The 13,543-nt window shown below is 59.4% G+C and overlaps 1 protein-coding gene across 10 annotated transcripts in view; it reads left to right on the plus strand.

The window, feature by feature from the left end:
* The window catches only part of P2RY6 (pyrimidinergic receptor P2Y6), a 28,176-nt gene extending 15,240 nt beyond the window's left edge, over positions 1-12,936 (plus strand). For 3 of the 10 annotated variants that reach the window (XM_070075087.1, XM_017344821.3, XM_070075063.1), the window contains exons 5-6: positions 9,865-9,942; positions 10,581-12,936. In XM_070075087.1, coding sequence (XP_069931188.1) covers positions 10,587-11,600 — 1,014 coding nt within the window. In that variant the 5' untranslated portion in view covers positions 9,865-9,942; positions 10,581-10,586 and the 3' untranslated portion in view covers positions 11,601-12,936. Of the gene's footprint in view, positions 1-6,457; positions 6,698-9,738; positions 9,960-10,569 lie in introns of all 10 variants that reach the window. The other 7 variants (XM_070075061.1, XM_070075080.1, XM_070075068.1 and 4 more) reach the window with 7 other exon arrangements.
* The last annotated feature ends 607 nt before the right edge of the window (positions 12,937-13,543 follow it).

Genomic DNA, 13,543 nt, shown 5'->3' on the forward strand with positions numbered 1-13,543 from the left:
TCCGTCCCAGGTTCCTTCCCCGTGGGGCAACCCACTGCGCGTGCAGTTACCATTTGGCAAATGCAAGATCTCCCATTTGAATGGAGCCACCCAGCAGACAGATCTTCCCCCTCTCTCCTTTTTTTCTCCATTATTCTACTTTTCTAATAAACAGTATATAAATCTTTTAAGAATAATCAATCATATTATCATGGGCATAGCCCACATGTTGTTTATCATAAGTCACCCGTCACTGGACACTTCGGTTGTTTCTACCTTTTGGTGTGAGTAGTGCTACTAAGAACTTGGGTATATAAACACCTGGAGTCCCTGCTGTCACTCCTTGTGGTTCGAATTTTTATTTTTTTAAAAATTTATGTATGTATTTGAAAGGACTACAGAGAGAGAGAGAGAGGGGAGGAGGGAGGGAGGGAGGGAGAAAGAAAGAGAGAGAGAGAGAGAGAGAGAGTGTTTCCATCTGCTGGTTCACTCCCCGAGATGGCTGCAATGGCCAGGGCTGGGCCAGGCCAAAGCCAGGAGCCAGGAGCTCCTTCCAGGTCTCCTATGTGGGTTGCAGGGGTACTTGGGCCATCCTCCGTTGCTTTTCCCAGGCCATTAGCAAGGAACTGGATCGGAGGTGGAGCTGTTGGGAGTAGGCATCATGTGTGTGCACAGGAGGGGAGTAGGTTTCATGTGTGTACACAGGGCCACTACGACTTTTGCTAGAAGGTGGGAAAGCCTGGTGGAGAAGGTGTCATTTGTGTCACCACCGCAGAGGGACACACACAAGGGCACAGGCACAGCCACCTGGCATGGCCACCTCTCCCTCTGCACTTCTGAGCCAGGAGTTGCCCGGGCTCTGATCTCCTCCCAGGCTGCCCCCAGGCACCCACAAAGTCCTGTTCCTCTCCCACTGCATTGGCCCTAGATAGGGCCCAGTCCCACATGGCTGACTCTGGGGGTGAGGATGTGGAGTGGGGTGGAGGGCAGTTCAGGGTACAAGAAGACCCCAGCTACTGGGCTTCCGGGGACCTGAGTTTCTGTCTCTCGGAGATCCCAGGCCCTGGCAGGGCATCAGACAGGAGGAAGTGGCAGTGAAGGGTCTGGTGTCCAGGCTCAGAAAGAGTCATGGTCCCCTGGCCTCATGCCTGGCTGATGGGCTCCAGCGCTGGGTTGCCCTGGGCCTGGACATGAGCAAGGTGTATGCCTGGTGGGAATGCAGACCAAGGTTATGGGTCTTGGGACAGTCTCTGTAGGGCATCCTGGGTGGGGCAGGCCGGGCTGGTGGAGGAAGCAGCAGTCTGGGGCAGAGCTCGTGGCCTGGTGTGACGAAGCTTTCTGAAAGTGGATTGTAGAGGCTGGCGCTGTGGCTCGCTTGGCTAATCCTCCACCTGCGGTGCCAGCACCCCGGGTTCTAGTCCCGGTTGCTCCTCTTCCAGTCCAGCTCTCTGCTGTGACCCGGGAGTGCAGTGGAGGATGGCCCAAGTGCTTGGGTCCCTGGACCCGCATGGGAGACCGAGAGGAAGTACCCGACTCCTGGCTTCGGATTGGCATAGCGCCGGCCGTAGCGGCCATTAGGGGAGTGAACTAACAGAAGGAAGACCTTTCTCTCTGTCTCTCTCTCACTGTCTATAACTCTCTCTCTGTCTCTCTCTGTCTCACTCTGCCTGGCAAAAAAAAAAAAAAAGTGGATTGTAGCTGCCTGCGAGGGGAGTGAGCCCTCTGTCGTGGGAAGTATGCAAGCAGGAGAGGGCAGCAGCCCTGGGTGAGATGATCTTAAGGCTTCTCTGTCACCTGGGCTCTGGGGTCCAGGAGGAGGTCTTGTCTCTGCCGGGAGACTCAAGCCCTGGAAGATGCTAGGGATGGTGGGAGCCGAGCTCTTCCATGGGAAGTGGGGATCCGTGCAGCTCTCTCCACACTCAACCTGACACTTGGATAGCAGTGCTGCCTGCCATTGGGCCTCAGCGCCTGTCTGTGAGAAGGACAGGATCATAACTGGCACCAGACGCCCTGGTCGTGCCGTGATCTGTGCTCCCTGAGCTCCCTGAGGCATTGCCGCTGCGGCTGGCACCTCCATTCCCCAGCCCATCTTTGTGGTCACTCAAGACAAAGATTTTTAGAAGTTTGTATTGAGCCAGGCAACACCAAGGGCAGAGGCCTGTGGCTCCTCTTTATACACTGGATTCACTCAGCCAAGCTGGGGGTACATGCAGGTCTCTAAGGCAAAGCAGAGCTCCTCCCTGGTTCCCAACAGTTAGAGACAGGAGGAAGTCTGGCTGCCCTGACCCTCGACCCTCGACCCTCGGGCTGGTCTTCTCTGCCCCGCCCCAAGCCATCTATTACCGAGAGACCAGGTCTCGCGGTGGGTTTGCTGTTCCCTGCGGCCCACGAGGAAGCATCCCCTCTCCCTGGGTCCAGCCGTTGGTGCTCAGATCTGCATCCCCCTCCCGTGGCAGCACTGCCCCGCGGTGGCCGTGGGCGTCATCAGCCGTCTCTGAGCCCGGTTCCTCACCTGACGATGGGAGTGGTGGGACCCGCCACACAGGAATGCAGCAAGAGCAGCAAAAGCTCCATGCCTTGCACCTGCAGCAGCAGGGAAACAGCCCAGGCACAGGGGGCTCAGGGGGTGAAGGGCCCTCTCAGGTCATACGGCAAATGAGCAATGACCCTGGGGCTCGGACCCAGCTTTCCTGCCTCCTCTCCAGGAGCTACTGAGGTGACACAGAGATTGTTCTGGAAACCTCACTGGCAATGAACGGGGGGCCTCTCTGGCTGCCCTCGGGGGTCTGAGGCTTGACCCAGCAGCCTGTGATGGACGCAGGAGTGGGAGGCATAGGGTGCAGGTTCATAGGCTGGGCCCCGGGTTCCCAGAGACAGAAGCCTGTGTCCTACAGACTGAGGCAAAAGGGCCTTGACCAGCTCACACCACCAGGAAAGCCCAGCAGAAGGTGAAGCTCCAGGCACGGCTGGGGCCAGGCGCTCGACGGGTTTCTCAGGAACCTGTGTGTTCCTATCTCAACCCTGGCAGTCCCACCCGTGCTGGGACCCTGCCTGGCTCTAGCCACTCCTGCCTCGCTTCCTACCAGCTTTGCAAACGCAGTGGAAAACCTGTCTCCTTCTTTCTAATGTTCCAGCAAAAGCCACAGAACCCACTCCGAGGCAGCCAGGGAAGATGACCCACCCACCCCTGAACCGGGCCTCTTCTCTGATTGGCAGGCCCAGGTCCTGGGTCTTGAAGACCTCAGACAAGGAAGCAGGTGATCCCCGAGGGGACCATCAGCGAGTGTTGCTGTCATTCTGAGAGAGGGCAGGAACTGGGAGAGCAGAAGCCACAGAGGAGCAGACCAATGAGCACCCATAGATAACTCAGAGCTGCCCGGGTTATCCGTGAGGATGGCAGATCCTGACGGTGCTACCTAGAACTGTAGCTACACAGGGTCCCCCCTCTCAATTTTTTTAATTCTTTTTTTTTTAATTTATTTTTATTTATTTGAAAGGCAGAGTGTCAGGGAGGGAGGGAGGGAGAGAGAGAGATCCTCCATCTGCTGATTCACTCCTCAAGTGGCCCTACCAGCCAGGTTTAGGCCAACCTAAAGCCAGGAGCCCGAGATCCCATCTGGGTTCCCCACATGGGTGGCAGGAACCCAAGCTTGAGATATCTACTGCCGCTTTCCCAAGCACATTGGTAAGAAGCTGGATTGGAAGTGGAGTAGCTGGGACTTGAACCAGGCACTCTGCTTATGTGGGAAGAGGGTGCCAAGTATCCACCCCAGAGGTTCCTTCTTAAAGGGCCATCCAAGTAGCCTCCTCCACAGGGGACAAGCAAGTGGGACAGCTTGGGGGTCCAAGCAAGGCACACGAGCCTCTCACACTAGCTCCAGGGGCGCCCTGGGAGTCTCCCAGAGCATTGGGTGGGAGGCACTGCACACCCAGGGCATGAACATTTGGAAAGTGGGGCTCCAGGGGCCTTCCTCCAGGGGCTCTTTTGCCCGCCAGGACTGCTGTGGCCCCCGACACCCTTCAGTCGCTTTCTCCAGAGATCCTCCTGCTGACATTTCCTCCTCTACAAAGCGACGACAATGATCATGACAAGGAAAGCACTTTGCAGAAGGTTGGGCTCCTCTCCATGCCCCAAAACCCTTGTGCACAGGCACAGTCGGGAGGCTGCGCGTGTGCGCCAGCAGTGGGGGCGGGGTGAGTGGCAGGGAGACTCGGGAGATGCCAGTTCCCTCTCAACCCGGAGAGGCTGGACAAGAACCAAAGGAAGGAACTTCAACCCCCAATTCCCCCAGACAACCCCTTCCCCTTCCTTTCTCTCAAAATGACGACTTGGGGCCCAGCTTTCATTCTGGCTGAGCAGCAGGCAAGAAGGGGAAGTAGGAAAGATAAATCCGGTCCCTGCCCTCCTCTGTGGGACCAGAAGTCCTCTCCAGGCACGCGAGCGCTGTCCCTGCCCACGGTCCTCTGGGTGACAGGCACAGGCACCAGGGACACTGCCCAGGGCTGGGCCACTGGGTGACCGCAGCACAGAGGCCAGGATGGCCCTGTAAGGCAGTACGGGGCCCTGCTTCCTGGGCTCGGGTCACACAGCAAGGTGCCAGCGGCTCCCAGCCTGTCTGACTCCCCAGGAGAAGGAAGCCAGGCCTTGACCCCGTTGTGCCAGGGACACAGCCAGGGGGGTCCCCGGGGCCGTGTTTCCCAGCAGGCAGGCTGGCTAAGTTTGGGAAGCCTCTGGCCACCCCCAGCCAGGTCTGGGCTGGTTCCTGCCTCTGCAGGCTGTAGGTGGTGACTCAGCCTTCCAGCTCCCCTCACCACTCCGCCTGAGAAGGCTGCTGGGGGGAGGGGAGGCTGAAGGTCATCTGAAGGTCATCCCGAGACCAGAGGAGCTATTCAACCCCTGCAGCTGCAGCTCTCGTTAGCCCCTTCTTCTAGGCTGAGCTGCTTCTGCTAAGGAGCTGACCCTGAGCTGTCGCCCTAACTGAAAAGAAAAAACTGGCAGATTGTCCTTGCTGCGGGGTGGGGGCCATCCGTGGTTTTGCGCCTGGTGCACCTGCCATAGAGATGGGCAGTGGATGTGCGGTACCAGGGCAACACCCCGGGGCTTTGGGCTCAGCACTGGCCATGTCTTCCTGGTCAATGTCCCTGCCACTCCTGTGAGCCACACTGAGCAGGGTGAGGGTCTGAGACAAGGGTCTGAGCTCACCTGAGAGGGGTGGGTCAGGGGGAATAGGGGCTGGGGACCTGGTCCCAAGGTTGCCTGTGCTGGCCTCAGCAGGGGGGGCCCTGTCCCTTGCCCCAACCACGCTGTCTGCCTGCTCAGGCTGGCTGTCCTGGGCTGTGCATGGGCGCCATCTCATGGCCACAGGCCCTCAGAGCAGGAAGACACCTCTGCAGGTGGCTGGGACTGAGATGCATGTCCACCCCCAGGAAGCCCTCGAAGCTGCTCCCATTCCTGGTAAGGACGGTGACCCTCCCTGGCAGAAGTGGCCGTGGGAGGTCATTTTGAGGACCCAGAGAAGGGCTGGCTGCTGAAGGCCAGGCCACCTTGCCCTCCTGGGCCCCAGCACAGGGCTAATTCAGACCAGGAGGTCTGTGCTCCCAGCTGGCACAAGTGACTTCCCAGCACAGACCTGAATAAACAGTAGGTGCTCAATGCGTGCATAACTGATCAAGTGTTTATCAGGCAGCCCCAACCTGAGTTTTCTCCGTTTGGTCCAAAGTTGTGGCTCCTGCTTGCTTCCTCAATCCCCTTGCCTATAAAATGGGTTTGGAAGGAGATGGGTGCCGGGATGGGCACCTCGGCTCTGACACTCTGGGGCTCCTCACAGGGTAAAAGAGTTCTTGCTCCTGTGTGCCAGTCCCATCTCTCAACTCGCTGGTGTTCCGGGTGACATGTTTGCTGGGGAGGCTCAGAGAGGAGAGGAGCTTGTCCCGAGTAGCCCAGGAGCCCAGGCCTCAGTCTCCCAGGGCCGTGTGCTTCCCCTGCACCACCCTGACCCGCTGCAGCAAAGCCCACCTCCCCCAGGTCGCCCTCCTTGATTGCCAGCCTCCACCCTCGAGCTGGCCTCCCTGGGAGAGCGGGGAGCCGCCTCTCCTGCTCTGGAGGCCTGGCCATGGTGGCAAGGCTGGGGGGCACTCAGGATCCCACCCCAGTGAGCTCTCAGGGACTTCACTGTATCCCCACTGCCCACCCCTGTCACTCATGGGCCCCCAGCCTGCTGTGTGGAAGGGGCACTGTGGGGGCGAGGCAGGAGCTGATGTCACACAGGGGGAACTCAACAGGTGCTTGTGGAGCAGGGGGAGCATACTGAGGAGGGCAGGGGAGGGGGCTGCGTGAGCGGGCACTGAGTGGCCAGCGCGTGGAGGGAGGGGAGAGGGACATGGCAGCCACTCACGGAGGGTGGGAGGGAGACTGCCTGGCTGTTACAGCTGAGGTGGGGACAAGAAGTCTTTAATCAAACACCTGCCCATTTGACAGATGAGAAGACAGGGAGGGCTGAGGAGAAAGAGCTGCTGGGTCCATGGCTCTGACCCCCACCGCCCTCCCCGCCGTGCTGGGGCAGGTTCCGGGAAAGCGGGGGCTATTTCAGTCATTGAGGGCCCTGCCAGGAAACAGAGGAAGCCAGCGCCTGTCGGAGCTGGCCTGCACAGCCAGGCTGAGGGTGAGAGCCACAGGTCTGCATCCCTTCGCCGGAGCACATGTGAGACGTGGCTGCGTGTGAGTGTCAGCGTGGGCGCGTGGGCTGAGGGAGCGGGGTGGGCTGGATTCAGGGATGCCAAGGGGTTGGGGGGCCCAGAGGAGGGGGCCCAGCCTAGTTGGGGGAACAGAGAGCAAGATGGGGCCCGATGCACATTTAGGGAACAGTGAGGGGTAGGGGCCTGGCACGGGAGCCGGGCTCTCGGCCGCCCTGGCTGCATGGCTGTCTCTGTGGCGTGGCAACAGTGGGACAAATGGACCTGGGACAGCCCTGTCCTGCAACGTCAGGAAGGGACCTTGGGCTCTGCCTGGGCGACAGAGGATGCAGGGATGCCTACGTCCGAGCAGCCTGTTACACAGCACCCCGCCGGGCGGCCAGGGCAGCTGCAGTCCAGGAGGAGGCTGGGGTCCAAGCTGGCGCAGGACTCAGGCCTGAGAACAGGTAACGGACGTGACAGCCATGTCTGCTGCTGCTCGGAGTCTGGGGCCATGTGAGCCCTCCTCCAGGGCCAGCACCCTACACGAACACAGAGACTAGCTCAGCCCTTCTGCGCCCTGGGGAGGCAGAGTAGTAGGGAGTGTGGTGACTGCCCCCCAAGTGTGTCCAGAGGGCAACACGGCTCCCTGGACCCCTTCCTGCAGCAATAGGGAGGAGGGGGGCTACAGGGACCGGCCGCACCAGCAGTCAGCAGGACAGAGAGCAGCTGGCATCCCAGCACCTGAGGCAGAGGCTGTCTCGGGGCCACAGGGCCCCCAAAGGGAGGTCTAGAGACACAGACCCCCTACCCACTTTCTCCTCCCCACTATAACCTTCCGCCCAGCCCAGCCCACCCCCTCCCCACCTGGAGTGTCCTTACAGACCTCCGCCCCCAGGGAAGCCGCCCCACCCCACCCCGGAGCCACTGCATCCTGCATTGTTCTCTGAAAAGTCCCTGCCACCCTGTGGCTCACATGTGTCTCCCCCCTCAGACTACCACACTGGCTATATCTATGTATCTACATCCGTAGACTGCTATGCTCTCGAGCAGATTTTTAAAGATTTATTTCTTTGAAAAGCAGAAAGACACAGAGAGAGCGCTATCTTCCATCCCCTGGTTCACTCTCCAATTGCCCACAACATCCAGGACTGGGCCAGGCCAAAGTCGGGAGCCTGGAACTCAACCTGGGTCTCCCATGTGGGTGTCAGGGGCCCAAGTACTTGAGCCATCACTTGCTGCCTCCCAAGGGGTGCATTAGCAGGAAGTTGGGATGGGAGAAGTGTCTGGACTTGAATCTAGGTGTTCAATGTAGGATGTGGGCGTCTCCAGCGGCGTCTTATCCACTGGCAGGCAGTGAGCGCTGGCACGTGAAAACAAGAGGGTGAATGCTAAATGCATGAACAAGGGAACGCCTGCAACAGTGAGTGATGAGATGAATGAGTGAAGTTCTTTTTTAAAAAAAGATTGTTTTATTTGAAAATCAGAGTTACACAGAGCAAGAAGGAGAGGCAGAGAGAGAGAGAGAGAGAGAGAGAGAGAGAGGTCTTCCATCTGCTGGTTCACTCCCCAGTTGGCTGCTATGGCCGGAGCTGTGCTGATCTGAACCCAGGAGCCAGGAGCCAGGCACTTCTTCTGGTTCTCCCACGCAGATGCAGGGGCCCAAGCATTTGGGCCGTCTTCTGCTGCTTTCCCAGGCCATAGCAGAGAGCTGGATTGGAAGTGGACTTCAACTGATGCCCATATGGGATGCCAGCACTGCAGGTGGTGGCTTTACCTGCTACGCCACAGCGCCGGCCCCAAGTTCGCTTGCCCATACTGATCTTGGCTTCTGTGCTGTGGGGGCTGCCATGCTTCTTCCTGGCCTGAGCTGGGTACCCTGCGCTCCTAGTTCATGGGCTGAGGCCCTACCAAGAATATGGGATGTGGGGTGCAGAGGAGGTCATCCAGACATAACTTTGCGCAGAATTGCGATACAATCAAAATAAAATTTTCAGTTGAGAGAAACCTGTTTTGTACTAATAAAATTTCTAAAATCCTATTACCCTATTGAGCAGGTCTATTTATATGAGAAACAGCTAGCACATGGCCTCATGCCAGGCACTGCTCCTTGCAACAACAACCTTGTGACAGGTACTATATGATCCTATTATACACATGGGGAAACTGAGGCACACAGCCACTTAGCTCATATATACTGCATTTACCATACTTTGCATTCGTAAGGCTCCATATATTTTCTGGGCCTGTTTTTCTCATCTGTAAAATGGGGGAGAGGGGAAAATTAGATTCACCATCCCAAAGACTTTGCCTTCCAGGTCTCTGGGATTTGTGTCGTGGAAACGGCAGTTTAGAGGCCAGCACCCAGGAGTCAGACCGGCCCCATCAGGGAACCTCCAACCCCCTGTTGCTGGCTCCTGCCAAACCCAGCCTGAAGGGATGGGAGGAGAGGCAAACTGTAGTATGGAATGGCATGACATCTATCCATGTCACATTGTACAGCCCAGAAAAGGCAAGTGACATGGCCTGGGTTGTTGGAAGTGGGAAAGGCAGCACTCGAACCCAGGCCTGCCTCACTCTGAAACTTGGCCGGTAGCCTCCAGCAGCTGCCTCCTCCCAAGCAGGCAGCTGGGTTCCCCTGCTGGCTCTATTTCTAATTCCCTGAGTAAGATCCCTGGTCCCGCCCCACCCCTTCCCACGCCGGGTCTATATTTCTAGCTCTGGGAACTGGTCCCTGGGCCCTTACCTTTTTGCCTTCAGAGAAGCTGTTTTCTCTTGGGGCACCAGGGGGCGCTGTGGTGTCAATGATTCTGCTAGACTCAGGTCTACAACCCCAAGCCAGGTGAGAAGAGGCCTGTGGGAACCCCTGAGTCTCCTCTGCTGCCTGGGTTTATATTTATTTATTTGAGAGGCAGAGTTGCAGAGTGAGAGAAAGGTCTTCAATCTGCTAGTTCACTCCCCAAATGGCCCCAACAACCAGTGCTGTGCCAATCCAAAGCCAGGAGTCAGGAGCTTCTAGGTCTCCCATGTGGGTTCAGGTGCCCAAGCACTTAGGCCAATCTTCCACTGCTTTCCCAAATGCATTAGAAGGGAGCTGATTTGGAAGTGGAGCAGCCGGGACTCGAACCAGCACCCATGTGGGATGCCGTGCCACAGGCCACAGCTTTAACCAGCCACACCACAGTGCCAGCCCCACCCCTGCCTGTTTTACAGATGACAAGACTGCAGCCAAAAGAAGGACCGTGGCCTGGGAAGGTGGAAGAGTTGGACCCCATCCTCAGAGAGTGCACGGTGTGTGGACCTCCCATGTAGGTCACCCGCATTACCAGGGCCCTCTGCCCGCGGCCCCTCTGAGACACTGTGGGACCCCAGCCCTGGCCTCTCTCTCCCCGGAGGTTCCTAGTGCTGAGGGACAGGCAGAGCTACCATGGCCACAGCCCCCTCCCCCCCCCCCGGAGCCCCGGGGAAGCCCTGCCTCACCAGACACCACGTGGCTTCCCTGGGAGGTAGCACATCATCTCTCCCTTTCTCATATGAGGACGCTGACTCAGAGAGAGCAGGCCACACTGCTAGGAAGTAGCCGAGCTGGGGCTCAAACCCAAGTCCATCAGCCTCCCAGTGGAGGAGACATCAGGCCAGGGTTTTGAAGGATGCATAGAAGTTTATATGGAAGACTGAATGAAAAGGAATACGACAGAAAGAAAATGAACTGGATGTCCCCCAAGCTTGAGCTTTGTTAAATTCCAAGTCTCCTTGGGGCAGGGGCTCTGTGCAGCTTCCTGGGGTGGTGAGCATAGGAGACGACAGAGCTGGTGCCTCCCTCGTTCCGATGGGATGGTCACAGCCCTGAGTGAGGGCGGTGCCCCCTGGGCAGGGCAGTCAGGGGCTGCATCACTAATGGACGTCTCCTGCTGGCTCCGCTTCTGCAGATGTAGATGCCCAGGCAGGCAGCCATGGCGGGGGACAACGGCACCGTGCAGGTCCTGGGCTCACCGCCCACCACCTGTGTCTACCGCGAGGACTTCAAGCGCCTGCTGCTGCCACCGGTGTACTCGATGGTGCTGGCGGCCGGCCTGCCGCTGAACGCCTGCGTCATCGCCCAGCTCTGCGCGTCCCGCCGGGCGCTGACCCGCACCGCCGTGTACACCCTCAATCTGGCCCTGGCCGACCTGCTGTACGCCTGCTCTCTGCCCCTGCTGATCTACAACTACGCCCGCGGGGACCACTGGCCCTTCGGCGACCTCGCCTGCCGCCTCGTGCGCTTCCTCTTCTACGCCAACCTGCACGGCAGCATCCTCTTCCTCACCTGCATCAGCTTCCAGCGTTACCTGGGCATCTGCCACCCGCTGGCCCCCTGGCACAAGCGTGGGGGCCGGCGGGCCGCCTGGCTGGTGTGTGGCGCCATCTGGCTGGCTGTGACAGCCCAGTGCCTGCCCACCGCCATCTTCGCCGCCACAGGCATCCAGCGGAACCGCACCGTCTGCTACGACCTGAGTCCACCCGCCCTGGCCGCCCACTACCTGCCCTACGGCATGGCCCTCACGGTCATTGGCTTCCTGCTGCCCTTTGCCGCCCTGCTGGCCTGCTACTGTCGCCTGGCCCAGCGCCTGTGCCGCCAGGACGGCCCAGCAGGGCCCGTGGCCCAGGAGCGGCGTGACAAGGCGGCCCGCATGGCCGTGGTGGTGGCGGCTGCCTTTGCCATCAGCTTCCTGCCTTTCCACATCACCAAGACAGCCTACCTGGCAGTGCGCTCTGTGCCGGGTGTGCCGTGCCCGGTGCTGGAGGCCTTTGCTGCCGCCTACAAGGGCACGCGCCCCTTCGCCAGCGCCAACAGCGTGCTGGACCCCATCCTCTTCTACTTCACCCAGAAGAAGTTCCGCCGGCGGCCACAGGAGCTACTCCTGAAACTCAGGGCCAAGTGGCAGAGGCAGGGCCGTGGAGTCCACTAGGACGGGACACTGGGGGCCTGGGCACCCGTCCTGTGTGGTGCTGTGGCTAGGGTGCCAGGAGCCCCAGCAAGCCAAAGCCTGCTGAGAGTTAGAGCTCAGCCCAGCTGGGCACGGAGGAGGGTCCCTCACAGGCCCCAGATCGTACCAGCAAGTATTTATTGAAGCTTTTCCCTGGAGGCGGACAGGGCTTGGTCTGGGCCTGGGCCTGGCCCCCGAGAAGCTCGGAGCAGCCACAGAGAGCTGGAGAACTGTGAAACTGTGGTGAGGCCAGTCCTGTGACCAGGCCTGTGCTACAGGCCCCCGGGGCACCGGTGCACGGTGAAAGGGGAGCTTCTGGAAAGCGCATGCGAGCCAGGTTTGGAGGGGTGAATATATGCTCTCCATCCATTCAGCAAAACCCAACTGACAGCTTGTGCTCGGGTCTGGCTTGGTTCCAGGGTCCTGGAAGAACCAGTCCCAGCCCTGTCCCACACGGGCTCTGCACTGCTGAAGGCACAGACCCTAACACAGTGATGCCAGGGCTGTGCAGACAGACGCCCGATGGCAGACGCCCACAGGATGCCCCCGGCCTCGTCCAGGGCATCAGGAAAGACCTTGCTGGGGCAGGGAATGGGGGAGTGCACCTGTGCCAGGTGTCAGAGGCCCGGTAAGAGCTCAGCAGAGAGAAGGGGGACACCAGTGTGGAGCCGGGCCCTGCCCTGGGGCATCCAGACAAGGGCCAGGTGGCGGCGAGGGCAGGTGATGCCCAGGCTGCAGGAGCTTGTAAAGGAGGAGCCAGGGACACTTCTGAGCCAGGCAGAGGGCAGGAAGCCACTCCTGGTGGAAGGCACCGTGCACAAACCCCGGAGGCTGACACCAGCAACGCGTGTGCCAGTGAAGCCTGAGGGGTTGGGGGTGTGGAGGTTTCTACCCAGAAAAGGGGGCTGGTGGGACGAGAGTCTTGAATGCCAGGGGGGCCCAGATCCTTTGCCCGCCCCCTTCAACATTGCTGAAAGGTGAAGCCAGGGGCGGGCGTTTGGTGCAGAGGCTAAGCCACAGCTTGTGACACCTGCCTCCCGTACCAGAGGGCCTGGGTTCGAGGCGCAGCTCTGTTCCCTGTGCCAGCTCCCTGCTAATGTGCACCCTGGGAGGCAGCAGTGATAGCTCAGGTGCTTGGGTCCCTGCCACCCACGTGGGAGAGCCACTTGGAGTTCCTGGCTCCTGGTCTCAACCACCTCGGCCCAGCCACGGCTGTTGTGGGCATTTGGGAGTAAATCAGCAGATTTATTGCAATTTGTCTGTCTGCCTTTTAAATAAGGAAAATAAATAAAATCTTTAAAATAAAAAAAATTTAAAAGCAGAAGCTAGCAGCTTGAGACCCGTGGCCTCCAGGAGGTGGAGGTGCTGGGGCCAGAAGCCTGCCTGTGGGTCTCAATACAGACTATACCCAGGGGGCCTGAGGGCTGCCTTGAGGCCAGCTCATGCAGAGGCGGCATCTCCAACATGGGTCTGGGCCCTAAAGCTGAAGGTCCCCAGGACCCAGCACAGGGGCACCACAGGAAGCAGCCCAACTCTCCTCCCCCACCCAGCCCCAGCCGCACTCCTTCCCTGGCCCCCGGCCCCTGTCCCCTCGTCCCAGACCCGCTTTCCCTGGCACAGCAGCCTAGCTGGTGCTGCACGCAGCCCCTGTGAGCCGAACTGCACATGGCCGAGAGTCTTCCTTTCTAGAAGGCAGAGTCAGGAGGGGGCAGGGACTCTGTGTGTGTGTGTGTGTGTGTGTGTGTGTCCCCGCCGAATCCCCCAGGCTGCTGGGCAGCAGGGCATTCAGAGAAGGACTTCGGAGGAGTCAGGCTGCACAGGAATGTCAAGGTGTGTTCGCAGCAGGCCCAGCCCCCACAGTGTAGTCAATGTCCTGGGTCCTTGCCGGAGAGGCTGGCAGCTTGGACAAGCGACGTTGATCCTTT

This window comes from Oryctolagus cuniculus, chromosome 1 (assembly GCF_964237555.1).
Source record: "Oryctolagus cuniculus chromosome 1, mOryCun1.1, whole genome shotgun sequence".
Taxonomy (NCBI): Eukaryota; Metazoa; Chordata; class Mammalia; order Lagomorpha; family Leporidae; genus Oryctolagus; species Oryctolagus cuniculus.